At 38.4% G+C, this 23,393-nt stretch overlaps 1 protein-coding gene across 1 annotated transcript in view; it reads left to right on the top strand.

The window, feature by feature from the left end:
* The first annotated feature begins 6,383 nt into the window (after positions 1–6,383).
* Positions 6,384–23,393, top strand: part of LOC124286008 (sodium- and chloride-dependent betaine transporter-like) — a 99,238-nt gene continuing 82,228 nt past the window's right edge. The window contains exon 1 of the mRNA XM_046722329.1: positions 6,384–6,579. Within this exon, the coding sequence (XP_046578285.1) occupies positions 6,432–6,579 (148 nt within the window). The 5' untranslated portion in view covers positions 6,384–6,431. The remainder of the gene's footprint in view (positions 6,580–23,393) is intronic.

Below are 23,393 nucleotides of genomic sequence, written 5' to 3' on the forward strand. Positions count from 1 at the left end.
AGCTGATTTGCGATCGGAGCGCTTCTTGGTTGGCGGAAGTGGCTTGTATTCAAGCCGATCTCTCATCTTCCAGGTCGCAAATTCTGTTGGTGATCCGAACTTGGCCGGACTTGTCATCTTCGACACCTCGTCGAGTTTTCTGTTTTCGCAAGCGATCTCAATTTCGACCAGTTTGGCTAGGTTATTCATGAACGATACACGCATGTCTGCAGGGACTTGTCTAGAGCTCGAATTTCCCTGAGGGGTAATGGACTGTCATCTAGCGTGGCCAGTATGCTGTCGAGTCCGTCCAAAGCTTCTTGAACGTGGCACGTCTTTCAGATCATCGTGATCAAGAGCATTCGCCGTGGCGCCAAGTTCGGTCATTGCGCTTTGGTCCTTACGAACATCAACCTGAACGTGCCGGCCCGATCGATGAAAGGCATCTTGATCATTTTCCATGGCTAACAACAGTCAACAACAACTCGCCACCTGGAGTGGAAGTGACCGTCGAGGGCGTGCTCAACCATCTGTTCAACCAAGGCATGCGAGCTTACCAGCAGTGGGACGAGATCCGAAAACTGCAGCCATCAAGCGTCGTCGTCAAAGAACTGGGTTTATCCTACATGACGCTCGGGGCTTACCTGACCACCAAGTACGCGCTGTGGCTGGACATGCGATCCACGGACGACGACAGACTGCACAGCAGCGGATGCCACATCGACAACAGCAGCAAGGGGATCACCATCCAAATCACCAAGAAGGCGCAAACCGCCGGGAAGTTAAATTTATATTTGCATGTGATTATGGACGCGCAACGCAATATAGACAATGGAAGATTCATCCAAGCCATTTATTGATTTACACCGCGATCCGCAACTAAACCATCGTGTGTGGTCAGATGGGGTGCGGCAAGACGGCATTCGTGCTGGACATGCTGGAAGGTTACTATCGGGATGTGTTTGAGCACATCATCATTATTTGCGCTACTTTATGCGTCAACAAAACGTACGCGGAGAGACCGTGGTTTACGACGGACACAGACGTGCACAAAATTGACCCGGGAACCTGTCTGCAGGACTTTTTTCGCGCTTACCATGACAAGTTTAAAGGAGAATTGATGCTGTTCATCCTGGGCGACTGCAGCGCCAACAAGGAAATCGTAAAAAAAAGAGACATGCTGTCGTAGGTGGCCTTCTCGGGCCGGCACATGAAACACAGCGTTTGGGTGCTGACACAGAAATTCAACTCTGTGCTGAAAGACTTACAGGAACAGACACGATGGGTCGCCATATTTCACTTCCAGGGATTCGTTCGAGGAATGCTTGCAAGAAAACGACTTGATTCCCAACAAAACCGAACAAAAACGACTGAAGAATCTCTTAGCTGAAACGAAACACACCAAACTCATCCTAAAAACAGACCAGCCCGTGGCTTATCGAGTGTTTTAGCTTAGCAAAATGCTTAGCAAATGTTTAGCAACTGCTTAGTCTGCTAGACATAGCAAGCAGTCAGTTTACTATTCGGTGCATAAAAAAAGGCTGGCGAGCTTCTTGGCCAGGTTATTTTTAGGACCGTGGGAACAAAGCAAAGGACATAGCCGAGTTTAGATAGAGCTTACACCTGATTGGCTGATTGACATTAATTATGCAAAACCAGTACCACCTGATTGGCTGACCTTATAAAGTTATATTAAAACTATGGCGAGTTTTGTTGAAATTATCGTCGTGTGTAACTTGACTTTCATCTCATTGTGTTTCGCGTGTGGGGGATTTTATTTATTTAGATTTAAAAATCGTTTGTTACATTATAAGATGGAGTGCGACTAACTGCTAGAACAAATGAATGATGACGATAATAAGCGAAAGAGACCGGTGGCGCTCGCGGTCGGTGGCAAAGCAAAACAATACTTGGGCGGGGACCATACTCCCGATAAAATGCATAAAATGCCCTCCGAAAAAATTGATAAGCTGAACGCGAGATACGGGTCCGGACTCAGCGCCGAAATGACGAAAACCATAGGTTCGGCCATGACTCAGATGTACACCGGCATAGCGTCGTACTTCTTTGCCATTCCACCGGAATGTTGACTATACCTGTAGGAAGCTCTAGAGAAAGATCAGTTCATCGAACACACTTTGAGCTACGTCAGCTGCGCACTGTACCACAGATATGTCATGTTTTTGGCTCCGGTAACCGTGGTGATCATCACGGCAAAGCATTGTCAATTTAAGTGAGTGAGTGGGTGAGTTAATATTTAACGTCACATCAGCAATATTTCAGCCATATTGTGACGAGAACATTTTACATTGAAATGGAATATGTGTATATTATAAAACCTGTCATCGAAGGACGGTAAAACAACTAGAATATCACAATTAGATTTAAAACTAGTGTGGAAGGTTAAAACTAATAGCACTATTAGGACAATACAAGCTAAAAATAGGCTATAGATCGCCAACAACTGAAGGTAGATCACCATACTAGGGACCATGGGGACTTACAGTACTTTTGCTACCTGCATGGACCCTAGCTGGATTTACACCATCCCTTCAGCCATTGGCGGTTATACTGAGATTTAGCCATACATTAAAATGACAAAAATACTACGATTTAAAACCTGGTAGACTTAAATGTACTTGAAATGTTGTGGGACTTACGTACCCTCTCAGGACGACAATGATTTTACAATACTTCAACCCACTTTGAGGGTACAGCCACTAACAATCGAAGTTGTTGTCAATTTAAAGAAGAAAAAAAATAAAATAATAATATACATCATGGATGCTGCCCCACAACAGGAGGAAACGCCACCGCCGGAGGAAGCAGCAACGACACCAATACGACTAGTCACCAAGAATCCTTAAAGAGTCGCCGCCGGTAGAAAAGGTGGTTTAACCAAGCACAACAAAAATAATACCTATTATACTCCGTGGATTGCCGCTGCAGCTGCTCCTGTGGCAAACGGGATTAAGGTGTGGTTGCCGTTATGCTATAACAAGCAACAAGCAACAACCACAACCAAAACCAATGCCGCAACCACAATTAGAAGTAAATCCACATATTATGTTATAAATAAAAAAAATATATATATATATATTATATACACACGATGTTCGAATAAAAACACCTCAACAAGGTTACGCTCATTTCACGAAAATGGTTCTCAAACAACCGACGATCAAACTAGATTTAAGTAATATAAAACATTATAGAATAATATGAAAATGGCCAAGATACCGGTGATGGTCGGTGGGGCTTTAGTCAACGCCCTGGCAATTTCCGGCAGCAATTATCACTTCTCCAAATTATGAACGTCGAACTTGGCCGAAGTGGAAGCAGAACGTAAACATCATGATTTGGCTGTGGAGAAACTGCAGGCCACTCAAACCGAGTATGCCAAAAAAACGAGTGCAGAGAATCGAGTTCATCAACGACCAACTCGCATGCAAAAACCACCCCGCGAAAACTTTCAAGAAGGTCGGCGACGCCATGCAAGGATACTACCCGCTCACCTGAAAACGTCTCGAATCTCCTCTCGGCAATGAACCCACACTCTCTCAGTATTACACGCCTTCCGCGGAACAGAAAGACAGGGAGCTGATTTTCGTCGCGCTGGGTCTAGCCACGACCGTGTTGATCGCAAAACAATTAAGACTAAAAAATATATTTATATGTATAAAAAAGATGAAACGTGCACCGTATAATTGCAAGTACATGCTTCTCGGAAAAACCAAAACCTGCGGCAGGAAATTCACCACCGAATATTGCAGCATACACATGATGTCCATTCGAAAAGGTTTCGTGAATTACACGTGTGAAATATGTGGCGTAGGTGTGAAATGCCATTATCGACGTTGCAAAGCCCATGGAGCGGACGTGGTCCAAGGTCATCTCATCTACTTAACGAAAAGAGATTATCTCAATGAACGCAACAGACTTCTTCGAATAAAAATTTAAAAATGTGATTTTACGTGCGCTTCATTTCAAAACTCGGCAAATAGAAGGCTGATGGAGTTACCTGCCCATAATTGAACAGTGAAAAAGTTGCTAAATTCAAACAATTAGACATGTGGTTTAGCATGTGGTTATAGCGAGATTTGCAGACGGACAGCACCACCGAGCCCATCCAGCCTTACTTCAGAGGCAAACAAGAAGTTACAACCCAAACCGAGTCCATCGATGCGTCCATCGACACCTCGTTGCAAAATATACAAGAACCCCTGGAACGCTACACCCACATGGGTTCCGGGTGGGTCGTGGACAGGATAGACACGGTCTATCTGGACATAGCCAAGTACGAACCTTTCAAAGGCGGATCATATCTGGACTTGCCACCATACTACAAGTAAAAACAAGCCATGGTCAACGTCAAAAACAAAGGCGACGATTGTATGAGGATTTTGATCAGATCCGCATTGTTTCCAGCCAACGCACATTCGGACAGACCTTCGAGCTATGCCGAAGACGACGGGCTTAACTGGGATTGCATAGACGACCCCACCCCCATCACCAAAATCGAAAAACAGAACGACCACATAGCCATCAACGTCTTCGGACACGAAGGGAACAAAACGATCGTGCACATGATCAGCTCCCTGAACGGACGCAAGATGATCAATTTATTCATGATCCACCAAGACGACAAGTATCACGCATGGATAAAATGTTTCAACAGACTGTTGAATGATCAATCGGAATACGGCGGGAAAACACACTTTTGCGAACGGTGCCTGCACAGCTTCATGCGAGCTGACCTGCTGGAATCACACTGGGAGGATTGCGGCAGAGTGGGACAGACGGCCATCCGAATCGACATGCCCGACGAAAACATCATAAAATTCGTCAACCACAATAATCAAATGCCCGTGCCTTACATCATTTACGCCGACTTCGAAGCCCTCATCAAAAACGTCGACACGGTCGCTCCATCCCCAGAAAAAAGTTTCACGCACAAAACGCAAGAACACGAAGCCTGTGGGTTTGGTTATGTGGTCGTTCGATGCGATGGGAAAACGAACGCTCCTGTGGTGTACAGAGGTCCCGACGTGGCCGAAAAAATTCTCACATGTTTGCAACGCGAAGGGAAAATCATCAGGAAAAAGTTGTACATCATCGTCCCCATGCGCATGATTTCGAGGAGTCCTGTGTTTATGAATCATTATCATACACTAGATAGCTTATACCCCTGCAGAAATGTCGGTCAATTTGAGTGTTCTGCTGTCACTTATGAATAATAATTATATGGTATAAACAACTGCTACTTTATCGCATACTCTCTCATACTGAATATTTTAAATTAGGGTCAGTTATGTTCCATGCTGATATATATTCAACAGAAGTGGAAATCGAATTCATAGTTATGGAATTATGGTAATGGTAAATCAATGTCAATACGAAAATGAAAGCTACGATATCGTTTCAACATTCGAAAGAAGCAAAAGTACCTGTTCATGTGTAATCAGAGTGTGGGATCAGAAGTCACACAGAAGGTCTTAGCAGCAATATCGGCCATCGTGTTACCAGAAATTCCAACATGGCTGGGTAACCAACAGAGGACGATGTCGTGTTGGCCAGTAGCAAGATCATTCTATAATTCAATTATTTCGATAAAAAGCGGATGTTTACAAGACAGAATGATATTTCATAGCCTGAAGGCACGAAAGAGGGTCTGAAAAGATTTTATATTGTGTGTATTTATGGTGATTTTAATATATTTAAGAGCTGTTAGTATTGCGTTTGCTTCAGCTGTGAATATTGAGATGTCATTTGATTCCCAGGTAGGTGGTCTAGTTTTGGTCGCTAGTGGTCGACAACCTAGTTCTATTTCATACTAAGTTACAGTCCGAGAAAATAACATTGTAATAAAAATTGGTCTGTTTTATACCTAAACCGATACATGATAAAACCAATAAATGACATTGAAGATTGTATTTTCCTGTCCTTTGCAGACAGACTTTTAATGCCATTTAACTTGTTCTCATTGCTGTCAGGCTGATGCCGATGCAATGCAACAATTTAACTCACTCACTCACTCACTCCTACCACGATGCTGAAGCAATACGTAGACTCAGAGAGGAGGATCTCATCCAAACTGCAACTAGCGTGTACGTGTGTGAAGTATATTGGGGTAGGGAAACAGTTTTGAATCATTATCACAAGGCAGCATTGGTTCGTACTTTCTCTTTGCTGAAGATTTCCATGGTCATCACTGTAAGATTTGCAGTGCTTCCTGAGAGTATGGTCTTGGTTTATTTTTGAGCATTTGGTTTTGTTGAAGAGGTTTGCAAAGGAAAACATGAACGGTATTCGAGTTTGTATTTTACAACGTAGTTTTTCAATTTTGAATTCTGGATAATGCCACATTTTTGCAGATGATGTCAGACTCTGACGTAACGGATAATGGCCCCAAAGATACTTCACCATCAACCATCGCGATAGGGCTGGTGGAAATGAATAAGGACACTTCCGGCGGCGATGCGAGACACAAGAGAGAACACTGGTCATCTCAGTGGGATTACATCATGTCCATGATAGGCTACTGTGTGGGATTTGGTAATCTGTGGAGATTTCCTTACCTCTGCAACAGAAATGGTGGAGGTAAGACCTGATGTCAGTCGTCCTACAGTGAAACCTCCTGGCTACAGCTGCAGGGAACAATAAAGATGCATTTCGTGACAAACAGATTTCCGGTACTAGCCGACATCAAAGGGCGGATTTGGGCCTTTGCTTATCGATATGGCATAACTTGACATTGAAACGAGATTTGTTTTCTCTAGTTGTTAAACAAACAGTCATTATTTTGTTGTCACTTTTCACTATTTTTACGAGGAAGGACCACTTGCTGGTAGAACAGCCAGGTGTGCGAGTTGTACGTGTGAAATTGAAATTTCACTGCCCACGCTTTATGATTACCTGGCTGTTCTACCAGCAGGTGGTCCTTCCTCGTATGGAATAGCGAAAAGTGGCAACAAAATAATGATCGTTTGTTAACCCATTCAACCCCATACCGGAAAACCGACCAAGACGTCACGAGTCCCCAGACACCGTAGGACGGTAAACCGGCCAAACAGTAGTCGCATCAAAATGATATATACTTTTAGGAACCTACCTAACGTATGATTCATTTATTAAATTTATCACTTTTAACAATGTCTGAAAACACTTACTACATTTCAAATGACCACATATTATCAACAGAATTAGAATTATAAACTATTTTTCGCAATGTTATTGAAAAAACAATTCTCGGTCACATGCTTCGGCAACGTGTCCTCATCAAAGTTGTCACAGAGCAGGGTTACGATGTTTCGAGATAGTAATTAAACAAACTGAATAAACTAAAGAATGAAATCAATGACAGTACTCATAAAAGTTGTCAAATGTATATTACAACTTACTATTTCCATCTTTTTTGTGCGATCATGTAATGTAATTTAAGTGACATCGATCTCGGCTTTCGTCGCCTCGAACTTAGCGTTTGGATACGATGTTTAGTGCTAAAATATATACAGAAGCATTTTTGTCACTGGTCATAACCTAGCACGAAACGTCCACTAAGTTCCATAATATACTTATAGGTGGTGATTTTAGCGTCACACGTTCAGAACAGAATGATTTTACCCAAAACTCTCGTCTGAATCTAAATGCTTTCGTTTACGAGGACGGTATCCATTGCTGTAATATAATTGGCTGCCTTAGGTCACGTGCATAATTTTGACCAATCATGATCTTCATCGCAGACTGTGGCAGAAAAGCGTCATTAGAAACCAATCTTTATCCAATAAAATCGCTTCTTACAACTGCGAAAATACTCTTGGCAAGGGTACAGTGATATTGTTGATGGTCAGAGCTTTCGAACGATACCCGCCATCAAACGAATTGCCTCATATGTTATTCGTACGAAGCTTCCAAAAGGGAGGTATTTCCAGCTGTTGTACCACGTTACCGAGCGGAAAGCCACTGATATCGGGAAATAGACGACCATACATATTATTTGAGAAATCTTTTTATATTAATTTTCCGATTACGTAAAAAGGAAAATATAAAGAAAAAGATAATTGGATATTATGACATGTTACAAATGGAAAAAATCGCTTCATTTTTTGCGTAAGCTTGCATTTTCATTAAATATTAACTTATTTACGTTATAGTTGTATTATTTGAATAATATGGTAAAAATAAATTTCATATTTTTAAACAGTAGGATTATACCTTTCACATGGTATATGATATGTAGTAGCAATAATGTTTTACATGCTGATATTTTCCTTGATAAACGTAGGCTTCATCTATGACCTCAGAGTCTCTGGGAACTCGGTGTCATGACAGTAAATTCCTCTGGTTGACTGGTGTTGAAAGAGTTAAACAACTTTATTATTCTCACGTCCAAAATTATGAGACAAATCATCAGAGTTGGTCTGTCAATTTCATGTGGTTTTCAAAATATGGTTCTGTTGCAGTTATTAGATTTTGTGTTAGTGAGCAATTCATCGGTCTAAAAAAAGCCAAACGGACTATATCATGGTATACATTGAGCCAGAACATACAAAACAAACACAATGTCTTGCCTTTTGAATTAGCACATCTCATTGGTTCATTGCTGCTTTGCCATATACCTCACTTCTGCAAAATAGTGACCAACCAAGAGTGCCATGTTTCACATTTTTCCTGGACCACGAACAGCACATCTACACGTTGCAGATAATGAATGTCGCAAGCAGGCAATAGGAATATATTGCAGATATCATCAGAGGCCAGCCAACAGAAACATTTCTCTCGTATCAGCAAACACAAAAAGCAACATATAATTCCTTTCTACTTTCTTAATTTTCACCAAGATCTACACACCACATTACTTCATACCACCGTCTCTCACTAATCACTGAAATGAGTAGTGTCTTTGGGAACCTGCGGACGGCATAACTCTAACGAGATGGATACCTCCAATATCGATGTTATATCAGATGACACTTCTGTCAGCATCATAGATGCTCAAAATATATCATTTTGTTGCAACCATAACTTGGGGTTAATGGCCTGTGCAGGTGCTTTCCTGATCCCCTATCTGGTTTTTATCGTCATCGCCGCCTTTCCTGTGTTTTACCTTGAGGCGTCTCTGGCTCAATTCTCTGGCAAAGGCGCTGTACAGTCATGGAATTTCTGCCCTCTCCTCAAAGGTATGTCTGTTTGTCCAATTTATTACTTCAACTTTATTTCCCCTGTATGTATAACGTTTTAGAGGTGTCCAAAAGAAGCGTTAAAATCCTTTCCACATCCAACAAAAATCTCTGCTAAAATAAGAGTCAATTTTACAATTGTGATTATATCATGAGCATATATTTCATTATATTCAGCAGTATTACAGCTGTACTATATGCTGTTTGTGAACAAATCGAGTCTTCTTATTTGACAATTATATAGATCAATGCCATATGGTTGTAATGTTAAAATACGGGGTCCTGACTACATCTCTCTAACCAACGAAATACAAACGTCACTGTGTTCAGTTTGTTTCGGGCATCCCAAAGTAAGAGCAAGATATTTCCAAACTATGGAATGGTGCCAATACCAATCTCAGAGAAAATCAGTGTACAGACATCATTTCACCTCAGTTCATCTATCGTGGGAACGGGTTACAGAGCGTAGACTTGGCAGCTCATGTCAACATGCTGTCATTTACTGTTGGCAATATCAACATTCAGATATCCTCCAAAATATGAGTCGAGCAATAACATATCAACTATAGACTTTGGTGTCTACATTTCTCACATTCGGAGGTACAGCCAGCAGGCAATGAAGATTTCAAGAGCATCACACAACTCTTTGATTAAACGTTTTTTCATCAGTGTTACAATATTCAGTAACGTCTCCATAAATACTCTAAAGAAACATTTGTACATTTGACGCAACATTTACAAATATTATGTTATTATGTTCAGTATTTTGTCTTACATGTATTTTCTAGTTTACACGTGACTTTCTCTTGCATCCATTTGTGACAGGAGCCACCAGTAACCCCACCCTTTCACGAACAGTTGGTATCATTACCACTCGAGGGTTATTCATAAGCATATAAAATGATAAGCTCTGTTCAATACTTGTTTTGCAACACTTGTTCATCTAGATTATTCACTTTTGTAGGTATAGGTATTGGAACGGTCATCCAAGTTGCAATTTGTCAACCCTATTATCAAATCCTTCTGGCCTGGCCAATCTACTACATGGTGAAGTCCTGCTCCAGTGTCCTGCCCTGGACAACATGTGGTAACTGGTGGAACACAGACCTATGTGTGGAGGACATCTCCACTTTGAAAGGGCATTCTTTGAACTCTACACACGTCCTGAACTACACGGACGCTGCAGGGATCAATGGCACTGGCACCAGCATTGCAGAACTGTGGAGCAACAAGACCTTATCACACACAGCTGTGGAGGAGTTCTACCAGTGAGTTATGCTGTGTAAGACCTTAGCATGATAAATCATATAAACTAATGACAGACCCCATAGGCATTTTGTCAGTCTGCTCAGTAACCTAGTTTGAGAACACCCCATTTCATGGACGTCTGTGTTCTCAACCGACTGTGTAAACCAAGTGTCCTAATGCTCTGTGAAATGGCATTCCGTTGAAGCATCCAGTATGTCCTCGTCTTCAGAGACCTCACGCGAGTATCACAAGAAAAAAATTGTGATTCCCAAACTTTCCATTTCGGAAATATCATATTTCAAAAAAAATCCAAAATTGTAAAGATGATATTTCCAAGGCGTGGAAATTTTTTGAAATTTAGGAAGGATTTCACTACTACTTCTTTCTATTTCTCCTCAACCCAAGGATCCCCATGAGTGTATAGACATAACGATATGTCACGCATCTTTTGTTCTGTTAAAGTACTTATTGTTGATATACATAATGCATCTTGCATGTGACATATTTATTCATGACAACTGCAGCAATAGGCCGTATTTTGATATTATCCATTTGTGCTTTATATTAATGTAATTGCATCTGACGCGTGAAGAGATACATTTTTGAAAGTTGGGATCATGTTTAAAGTAAGTGTTTCCTTTTCGCCGTCCTATGCGATCAACTAGGAACCAATTCTATATAATAGTACTTCACTCATCTGCATCCTTCTTGTTCTAAGTGTCAAAAATTGATATTGACTGTCATATTTGCCCGTAGTATGGCTAGCATTTTCCAAAATACTGTTTTAAGTGTATATTTTACTGTTATCCACAGAACGCAAATAATGTTTCCCTTGTCACTGTTTGTATAAACACAAATTACATAGGCCTACGTTACATCATGGATTAAATAAAAGTTTACCGGACTCACTGACATCATGGATTAAATAAAAGTTTACCGGACTCACTGACATCATGGATTAAATAAAAGTTTACCGGACTCACCGACTGACTGGGCAGGGTTTATTACATATCATAAAAGTGAACCCTTGCCAGGGAATAATAGACTTTTTGTTGTAGAATACATTCTCTAATTGGTATCGTCTAATTAACACCTGTCACGGGGGATTGGCCGTTTGGGGTTGTGGTCAGAGACGATGTTATGCAATTGATGTATTCACGAAATATCATGAACTTGTTATAAGATAATTGCTTATGTTGTCCACACACGGGCGGACTGAGGCACAAACGGCGGTATCCTCTTTTGCCAGGCGGGCAAGTTGTTTTTTTTATAGAGTAAGAGGACTATGAGTCATGGTCGACTGGGTTTGTTTGTTGAACTAATCCCACACGGCCTTCACCAGTAGACTAAATGGTTTTGGTTCAGTTATTACATTGCTGTTCTCCATGTACCCCATACATCTCCATGTATGGAGAACATCAATAATTAACAATGTTTTACTGTAAGGTATATTACGTGTCATGTTATGGCAAGTCTTCACTTTATCCCATGATGGCTAATGCTTTGGTAAACGTTCAGTTTGTTCCAAATGGTCGAGGTGGTAGAAGTTTAGTTTATCAGGGATATAAGTTTCGAACTATGACTAGCAAGCGTGATACAACACATTGGAGATGTTGCTATCCTTCTTGTTGAGCAACGCTTAACACCAGGGACGACTTGATCACAAGCTACAGAGACCATTTCCTTCTCACCGTACAGTGAGAACAGACCACAGGCCATTTACACAAGTGACACAAGTGGACTATCATTTGTATTTTTATGTCCAGCATACATAAACTGATACATTACTAATCACAATCATACATAACACATAACATACATCACTGTACATAATGTTTAGCATTATGTAACTGCGTAAATATAAGAAATTGGTAAAGTACTAATCACATTCACAATCATACATCATCAATGTCCACAATGATGGTTCATACACAATTGACTTGAAAGTCCAACAAGATGAGAAACAGCATCTCCATACTCTATCATGGTCTTCCTTCCTGCTTGAAGATGGTCTTTTTCTCTCTGTAGTCTATCGTTAAGTTCTCTGTAATTTCGTTTCCTGGGTCATTTATGTATGCCGAACATAAAAAATACAAATGACAGTCCGCTTGTGTCTTTCATGGCTTGGTCATCTCCTCAGTCATCCCCCACCCTCCCCACTATCGTCTTGCTAATTAATATGGTCTGGTGATCCTCTTAATCCCAAAATAAACAACTTGCCCGACTGGCAAGAGAGGAACACCCCGCAAAAACACCCAATTGAATTCCTTCTTAAATAAATCATAGTGTAACTAATCTGGTCATTTACAATAAAAGGTGACTAAATGTTTGATACATTATTCACTTTAGATCACGTTGAATAATTTCTAGAGAAATCAGTACACAAGTTCATATCACAGATGATTCCAGATACAAATAGTTTATGAGATTCTAGTTTATGAAAAGCATTAAATTCCAAAATGAGCAAACCAGTCTGATTTGTAATGCTCACGAATTATTACCACTTATATGACAATAGTTTGAGAAGGCGTCGGCTCAAGAAGCCGACCTTTCTCAGGACGTCGACAAGCGGTACGCTTTGAAGTTTGGGTGTTATCTTAGCACATGTCTAATCTCATGTGACGTGGTATTACAAGGCTGGTGGTTGATGGAAGTGAACACATCGCACACACAAGCCGTACGTGTTAAAACACGATCAAAACAATCATAATGATGAACATATTTAATTACATGGGGATATATTATGAGAAGCATGAAAGTGTACATTCGATTTCGAAATGACTATTCCTCAACTTGAACATAAGTTTATTCCTACATCTCGTTGGTGCAATATGCCGGAGGCCAAAGACAACCCACGAAGAAGAAGAAATACCGATACCTGGAATGTCGTTTTTAAGAACTGAGACACCGGTTTCAAAGTGAAATATTTTCTGTTAGACAGTTTCCTGATTCAGCGTCTCTTCTTATACATCTTTAATAAATTTATAATGTACTTGTATGAATGTGTATGTATATTTAAAATTTTGTAATATTTTGTAACATTTCGTAATATGACGGTAGTGTCCAATTTTGACAGCGTCATGGTCACTGATCCATTAAGGTGTGGAGTTTCCCTGTCAAAACTTGGATAACTAGCTGTACCATTTAAGGGTTATTATGTGAATGCAATCAACTGAGAGAAGTACAGAACAAGTAACATTCCTGAACACTTATACCGCTTGGGGGTGATAAAACAAGGGCCAAGTTATTGTTTGGCGTGATTGTTTGGCAGAAACAGATGAAGAGACGTCGTGTTGAAAATGCTTCAGCAACTTTGTACCAACTTGGTTTGGAACACATGACATGGCGTTATGGCGTCATATCTTTCTGCCTGTGGCAGTGTGCTGGCTGACAGTGTTGCTCAGTGATTGACTTTGAAGTTATTTACTTTCAAGAATAGACTGTTTTAGTTTTAGTCTTTTTTGTTTTAGTCTTATCAAAAACATATTGATTGACTACCCGAAGCTTCTGTTACAGTAGCTCCCACAATCACTGGCTACTCAGGGATTAATTAACATGTATGAGCCGTGGACTCAAAATTGGGACGACCGGTAAGCTATATGTCAAAATTGGGACAACTGGCGAGATTAATTACAGAAGTGTGAAATATCACTGTCAAATTTGGGACTGTCAGAATCGGGAATAAATCAATATAACTAGTTATAATTCCTGTAACATGTAGCATGTTGTAACATGGTTAAATTAAATCTGTCGATATAGTCTCCCGTTACCACTCGTGGCTTACGCCTTCTATGTATTTTATGTGTTTTATATTTCAATGTACATATATACTAAGACTGAAAAAAAAACTATCTTTATGCATATATTTGGCTCGTTTCCTCATTAGGTGTGCTCTCATCAGCATAATCCGGATTATCCTCTTATAACAACATGTGACCCATCATTGTCTCAATAATCAAATGTTGTTTTTTAAAAATTTATTCATTCAGAATCAGTAGATACAAATATACAAAGTACATGATGTAACAATGTAACATTCCACATATTGGAATCTTCATTAAGCTGGGAATGTGTGCAGTAGGGATGACCATTTTCTGTCAAATTGTAATATGTTTTGATTCTTACTGGCAATAATCTTTTCTGTCTTGAAAATATCACTCAATATTTTTACAAATGTATACAGTGATAACTTCTTTTTTTTTTAATACTTGATATATGGATATATTTTGTTACTGGCAAGAAGTATGTGATTCATAAGGTCGTTATTATTTCCGCCAATTAAGACTGTATATTTTGTCAGGGTAAAATGTTCCGATGATTTATCTTCAATGTATTCTTTCAGTTTCAGCCAGAACGTTTTCACACACTCACATTCCCAATAAACATGTATCAAATTTTCTGACATTAAATTACAAAATGAGCAAAGTTCATCATCTACTAAGTTCATTCTCAATAATTCTTTCTTTTTGTAGACAATATTGTGGATAAATTTAAACTGGAAGTCAATCAGTTTAGCATCTTTTGTACATCTTCTTTATTTCTAAAAATATCTTGCCATGGAATTGCAATATCAAAGATATTTGGCCATTTTTCACATGTTGAAGGTAGGTTTTCAGTAGTTTTAAGTTTATCATAGAAATATCTGGATCTCTTTGGTGCTAAAAGTAAATCTATCAGTGATGTGTTAAGATAATGATTATGAACAATCAATAAATTCTTTCTTATAGTACATCTTTCCATTTTTGGGGTATATTTGAAAGAACCTGATAATAGTCAAGAATTGTGCCTTTAATTTTTTAAGTTTTCTTAATTTCACTAAATGGCAAAATACCTTGATCATTACACAAGTCTCTTATAGAGTGAATACCTTTGAGATGCCAATGTCTTATAATGAAATTACTATTTTGGAATTGGTGATTGAACCAAAGGGGTTGGGATAAGATTTGTTCAATATCTGTAAAATCAGTTTTATGTGTTTTATAGAATATCCCCCATGCAGCCAATACATCTTTCCAGTAGGGATACATAATACTGACATAATTTTCAAGATTGGCTCCAAGCAGAAATATATCTTTAAATGGGAAGATACTAGGGCTATAACTGCTATTATGTTGAAGATATTTTGTTAAAACTGACAGTTTTAAAGAGTTTATGAATACCTGTACATTAACCATTCTGAGTCCCCCCTATTCATATTTTCTAATAAGTGTTGTTCGCTTTATCTTATCCCGCTTATCATTCCAGATGAATTTATAAAATATATTGTTTAATTTGTCAATGAATTCCTTTGGAGGATTTGGGAGTGAAGTGAATATATGCACCAATGATGAAAGTGCTAAAGTTTTAATAACAGTTATTTTCCCTATTAATGTCAACTTTCTTTTCCTCCAATTCCCTAGAGTTCTATTAATAATTTCTAGTCTTTGTCTTGTATTAATTACCCAAAGGTTATTTAAATTAGGATTAAGTCTTATTAGAATATCAAAATCACCATTATGCCAATCAAGCTTAAGATCCTGGCATAAAATCATGCTATTACCTGCCATTGAGCCTATCCATACTGCTTTCGTTTTATCTATATTTATTCTTAAACCAGACATTTTGTGGAAATTATTGAGAGTGTCAGTTGCTGCCCTTAAACTTTCTTCACGCCCATCAAGAAATAATTCAGTATCATCTGCATACTGTCCATTTTTTATGTTCAGTGTTATTCAATGTAATTCCTATTATTGCAGTGTTGTTACGGATCATTATTCCTAAAATTTCAGCCACTAAGATGAATATATAGGGGAGAGACTGGGTCCCCTTGTCTACAGCCCCTTTCATTGTCAAACAAATGTGATAAATGACCATTCTGTATAACACATGATGTAGCATTATTGATTAATATTTTGATCCATTTTTCAAATGTCAATTGCTAAATTGCCGAAACGGACGGGACGGCGACCTTTTTTCTTCACTCATCCGTGAGGTTTAGACCAAAGGTCGACGTCCTGCGCCCTATCCGTAAGGCTTGAAGCGACATCTGCATGTTCATCTTTTGATGTATTGATATAAAATGTGACTCTGTAGTGACACCCGCGACGAAGGAACTTATATTTGTTTAGAAAATGTTAAAACCTGCATTGAGAACACAGCGGCAATCGTAATCCAATGCTTGTTTGATCAGCATTCTTGATTTACTCCCACTTTGCCAGTAGTTAATCCGACTACAGTTAACGAATATCAGAATATAATTAACACCCTAATTAGCAAGGTCATGTCTGGCTGGTTATTGCCAGTTTCTGGGGTGTCCGCTCACTTAGCCAGATGCTGTCAAAACAGGTCTCTCACATAGCCAGAGTGGGATCTGGCTGACCAGGGTTAGTGTTTTGATAACGCATGTCCAGATGAGCCATATAGTCTGTATCAACAAAATGCTCAATTAGTGAGATTCGTGAATTTTGGATAAATGTGAGACACATTAGTATGGTATTATTTGAATTTCTTTACATTTTTCATATCACGTGTGCTGAGCCATTGTCTGTATCAACAAAATGGTTATGATTGGAAATTGTCAGTTTGTAAGATAAGTTTAATATATATTAAAGTGAGATACATTGATAAGGTATTATTTGAATTTCTTTACATTTTACAGAATATGTAAATAAAGATATGCTTGGTGCAAAAGATGTAATGTATTAGGAAAATTATGAGAAATGGTGGCTGAAAATGTTAACAAATGATGCTTCTTTGGCTGTATTATTACACACACATGGACATCACATTTATTGAGTGGAAGTTTCCACTTCTGAATACCAGCCTAATCATGGAGTGCAAGTTTCCACTTCTGAATACCAGCCTAATCATTGAGTACTAGTAACCACTTCTAAATCCTAGCCTAATCACAAAGTCAACAATCGGTTCCAAAGTCATGGGTTTTTTTGCTGCTTGTTAAGAACCAGTTCTTAAGTCAGGCCTATTTATGTATGTTAGCATCCACTTTTTAACAGTGATAAACAGTGCCAATACCACTCAACACGTGTACGCCAAGATAACATTTTAACTGTTACACTTACAAATTCCACTCACGTATTTATTGCTGTATTGACCAATTCTCTAGTGACACTGGGCGTTAGGACAGCCTAGTGAACACGAAATTGTGCAGAACTATGGATTGAGAAATAACCAAATTTTACATTGTCGTATTAGAATGGAATGCAGCAATTTGGACACTGCATTATCTAATATTTGAAGGACTGTTGTAATATGCCTTAGTTTGGGGAGAGACATTGATATAGGGGAAACACTGTTTGTCAATCCCACTGTACACTACTAGTGGTACAAGAATAAATATTGTTTAAACTACACACACACTTGCATACATCTTCAATCGTGTCGCATTGTAGATATACATTATAGCCCTAGAACAAAGGTTCACGCTTCAGGGGCTAATGCTAATTACCTGGCTCGCATCTCACCTACCCATAGTGCAATGTTGTCTTAACAAGACCACAGCAAAAATAACTTGGTTTCCGGACACCGGAAACCTAACGGAAACAAAATGGAAACTTAAGTTTCAATTAGGTTTCCGGACTGTTTCTCTACATTTCCTTCAAGTTTCCGGAAAGCGGAAACTTACAAATTACCAAGTTTCCAGTATGGTTCCAGTGCGTTTCCGTTACCCAGTTTCCAATAAGGCTCCAGTGCGTTTCCGTTACCCAGTTTCCTGTAGGGCTCCAGTGCGTTTCCGTTACCCAGATTCCTGTATGGTTCCAGTGCGTTTCCGTTACCCAGATTCCTGTGTGGCGCGAGTGAGTTTCCGTTACGCAGATTCCTATGAGGTTCCATTGGGTTTCCCTTATCCTCTACTTTCAGATGGTTTCATTTATTTACTTTGATTTTCGTTTCTATTAATCACATTAACCATGTTCCATAAGTTTCAGTAAATCAGAATCTGTATGGCTCCATTTGGTTTCAATTATTAGTATTCAGTGATTACCATATGTCCATATTAAATTATGATTATTCAACTATATTAACTGTAGTTGAAATGAGTGTATAATATCTTTGAATGTATTATGTCATATATTTTATTCATAATACATTCAAATATAAAATAAACTCATTTCAAGCTACAGTTACCTCAACACCACATGGACATAGAAATAAATACAAAATCAGTAAGTCAGTCGATTTCTCTTTATTCATCATAAACATATCATGTCTATGTTTCACAAATCACAAAATCCCGTCACTTGATTTCTCCTTATTCAGAGAGGAATGCACACTAAAAACACACAAACCACTTGTGAGTGTGAGTGAGAGAGAGAGAATTTTGTGTACATCTGGGGTTCCTACCTGGAGAGAAGGTTTCTGAAATCAATAGCACACTGCGCCATCCGGCATAGACAATATATATGTCATTTGAGAGAGAGAGAGAGCGAGTTTGAAAGAGAGTTTGAGAGAGAGAGAGAGAGAGAGAGAGGGATGGGTTGGTATTTTTTTAATATGATGGACATTAATTTCATTGTAATCTTAGTCTCAGAAACAACAAATTTAGTTGTTTTTTCCTAAACAGGGTGAATACAGGAGATAATTTCAAGGGACTCCACACACTTTTCCATGATTCTTCTCACAATAGCCTAAAACAAAAAGAGACACACATTTGGAGTATGAACATCTGTCGATTGGTAATATTTTCCACCGAAATATCATGAACTACTTGTTTCATCTATATCTGTTGCCTTGCTGCATATAACAATTTTTTAAATATATTTTTATTCCGTCAATAACTTGAAAAGGCGAACAAGCCAAGTGGCTTATATAAACGCCGCTCCAGTAAACGGTTCCAATATAGCTGGATACATAATTGAAATAGTCCGACAAGAAAAGAATAATACTGAGACAAAATTACACTCAGAAAAATGACTGAACAACAGATATTTGGTTATGGTGTTGGTTGTGCCCATCAAACAAATGGGTTGCCGCAGAAAATCAAGTTATATAAATATCAGACTCAACGTACAGGAACACATATATATACTTGTCTTATGGTTTTAACGGAATGTTCAGCTGGTATCAACAATAATGTTGTTTTTTAACAGATTTCACACCAAAATGCAATGTCCGCATTAATAACCGTGAGAGAAATCGAAATGCGAGCGCACCGTTACTGTAAGATAAAGGTTCCTACCGAAAACGTTTAATTCGATGCAAACCGAGTGCAATGATACATAACATAACATAACTGCAAGAACATAATGAATTTCATCTGAAACCTACCTGACAAGGGCGGGGTACTGCTAATTTCTCTGTCCTGGGTTTCCGTTGAGATCGCTCAAGTTCCCGGATCCTTGTTTCCAAAGCTTCGATTGTCAAGTATGTTGCCATGTGTCAAGAAAACTATAGCAACTATACAGACTGCCATTTCCACTACCTTACTCTCATAGACTTACTTCAAAACAACAACGAAGTTTTTTCCAATCTCGCGCGTGTACGCTTGAACAAAGGTGGCGGCATTTCAAACAAAGACTTATGGGTACTCAATTATATTTTTTTCAATTCTATTGTAAACATGCCAATAGTCTGCTCACCCTTCACAAGTTTAGAAAAACACTGATAACTGCAATATGTGTTTATGTAAATTGTTTGTTTTTACAATGTCCGTCACATCTCGCGGGGCCTCATTCATTCCAAATCAACCGCAATTTTAGTACGTGGTCTGACTGCCAGGTGGGCAGCACCTGCCACCTCGACTGTGACGGACCCAGGGACTGGGCAGCTGTCCACCTTGGCAGAATTTCTTCAACCTAAACAATAAAACAATAAGAACGGTGGATGTATTTCCTGTAATAAAGTACTCCAGCAGTGTAAGCTTTTTTTCAGATTTTCCGTTGCGTTGATCGTATATGACCGATCCAATTTGATCCTATTTCTGTGTTTTTTACCTCGATATTTAATCATATCAAGAAACAATGTGATGTTTGATGACCTATTATTTTAATAACCACACAGCGTAGTTCCCTAAGATTTTATAGGCAATTAAAATTGCATGCAATACAACGATTACTACTCCCTTGCTGTGTTTGGTGATATAAACCTACACCTGTTTATTTGTCATCATTCACTTGATGGGCATTTAGTGAATTTATAATTAGTGGTAACATCACTCAGATTACCCGACAAAGATTCCCATTTAGCATTTCTCACGTCTACACTAATTATTCAACATTATAAATGAAGGTCTATGGACTACATGTTATGTAATATATGCATGGAGGTGCAGCAAAAGGAATTATCAGCTGAGTTAAAACACCAAACACAGATGAAAGGATTAACCGATAACACGCTAATTGATTTATTACTTTTATCTTGCACGACGTCTTTGTCAAAAGGGCCCGTCAAAAGGAAAGGTTTATGTTTGTAGAGTTACTAACGTATACTGAAGAGGTTTATTACCGTGAAGTAGACATTTGTGATGTTTCTAACAACAATAAGGCACACAGGGATTGTCAGGTTGAACGCATTTGGAGAACAATGGATGATAGGCATGCAGGTAACACTAAATACCCAAGTTGAAAACAAAATAAATTGTACAACGAAGTGATTATTCGTAGAAAATACCAGATTTTAAAGAATATTTTACTTATTCATGATATGGCAACAATAAAATTCATTAAAGTGATATCTTAGCACAAGATATTTTAATCATCATAATGGTAAAAAAAATTCATAATACATGTACATAGTACACATACAGTCTACACTTCAGTTTCATTAAGTATGAAACTGCGTCTTCGAACGCAAGTACACTTATTCTGCCTGCAGACAAATCATCAGTGGTATTGTAAAATATATTTATGTCACAGCGGATATATTGTCACACCTTTATATCTTGTTGACACGTTCGTGGTTACGTATGTCAGGATGTTTGGTGACTATATCATCGACAGTGGAGACAGCTGAGACTCTACAACATACCCAGGACAACCAAGATGTAGCATTTCTCTAAAGTGTACCATCCATGCATAGATATCTTCCACCTCGTGAAGTCGGAATGAACTTTTACTTTACACATGGAACTGCTGTTTTGCCTTAATAAAAGTGATGAATTTGAAAGTATGGCCAGCATATTATGTACCCAAATTGATGAGTTGGTGCTTACTCAATTAATGACAATCAATGATTGTCAAAACAAGCTAAGTGAGTTCAATTTTATTGATTTTCATTATGTAAGTGAACAAGGGGTGAGTTCGTGTCACCTATTTCGCTAGGTAGTTCAGAAAGTTAATCCCTTAAAACAACATGCACCGTCAGCCCTCCAATATCAAAGGATTTTCACTGTAATAACAAAGGTTTACTTCCAAGTAAGACATCACCGAATATACCCACATTCTGTCGTGTAAACACAGCGACCTTCCTTCGAGGATTAACCGACACTATTTGATATATTTTAAAGAATTGTTGACATTATGTAAACACTTGTCAGGTGTATTATCTTTGGTGTCCAATGAAACCCGGTCAGGTGACATGGAACAGTTTTTTGGGCAGCTGCCGATGAATGGCATATCGTTCCATTATGTGGATACTGATGGATACTTTTCTCGAACAAGCTAATAAATAGCCCATTAGTGTTGTTATACCGTTAGTTGGTTTTAAGTTTGATATCTGTATTTTGTTTCCATTTTTCTTGTAGCATTCAACAAAATCATTCCACAAAAAACATGTACTAAGTCACACTTAGGGCAAATGTGTGTGAAATATGATTCCCTTATATTTTAGGTACTCTGACATATCTAGAAAGCCATTTTATAAATGTATGAGGTTCCAAAGTGCTTAAAATATGATAATGGATCAATAATGATAATGCTATAATTAAAAGGCAAAACAAACGTTCATTGACTTCATTTTCTTTCAATCCTAACATTTTTCACCACTGGCAGATGAAGTTAAACTTAAATATATTTTATGTCTATAAGTTGTGGCCTGTATTATGTTCTTTATTGAACATTTACGAAACTATTGTCCTTTTTAGTACAGTTATGTGTAATGTGCATAACCACTCCCAGTTAGTTGTATAAGTATGTATCACTTTGAGAAAAATTACAAACGGAAAGCCAATGGGTAACCGAAACCTAATGGAGCCTTACCCGGTGTTCTTCAATAATTTATAAGTTAAAGGCATCGGTGAGTGTACCTAACAAAACGTAAAGGAGACAAAGTAGAATCTTAAGTTTCCATAATTAGGTTTAACTGCTCCTGAAATTAATCTTGTTTCATGTGACAGTATCTTTTATTTGAATTCTGGTGTACAGAAACACTGAGATCACTAAACTGAAACTTATATACATGGAATACATAGACGTAAACATAGGTTTAGCGTAGGTTTCTGAATATATACTGTATATGCTGGTATATATGGAGTAATTTCCTCTACGTTTGTTTCATTCACGTCCCCATCAATGATGGTTTCCAGCTGCTTTATGCAATGGAAACTACCAATGATACTTTACTGTAAATTTCCGTTTCTGGAACTAACCTTGTTAATTTCCAGTAGTTTCCAGTCGCTGAAACTAACTTCGTAAATTTAAATTTGTAAATGTGTGCATTATAAAAAAAAACAACTTATATACTTACCTGTCTGCGAAGGACAGTAAAATAACTAGTAAATCACAAATGTACACTAAAAACTAGCATATAACCATAAACACTTTAACAGTACAGTATTTAAATGGGCTATTGCTTTTGCTCCCTGCATGGACCCTAGCTGGATTCTGTATATAGAAATTATTTTGCAAGTGTAACAGTAAATAAGTATAGTCCCCCAATGGAACAGCACAAAGCTAAGTTTGCCATTTCATCTAAGCTGAAACCAATTGACTTGTCAGCTTCCGGGTACGGAAACCTAGCTGAAACCTACATTACCCAGTATCCAATAGGTTTCCGCAACAACGGAAACTAAGTCATTTTGCTATGAATGTTTCAGCGACCTGAAATTAAATGGAA

The sequence above is a fragment of the Haliotis rubra genome, unplaced genomic scaffold (assembly GCF_003918875.1).
Source record: "Haliotis rubra isolate DU_JTF1 unplaced genomic scaffold, ASM391887v1 Scf372, whole genome shotgun sequence".
Lineage (NCBI taxonomy): Eukaryota > Metazoa > Mollusca > Gastropoda > Lepetellida > Haliotidae > Haliotis > Haliotis rubra.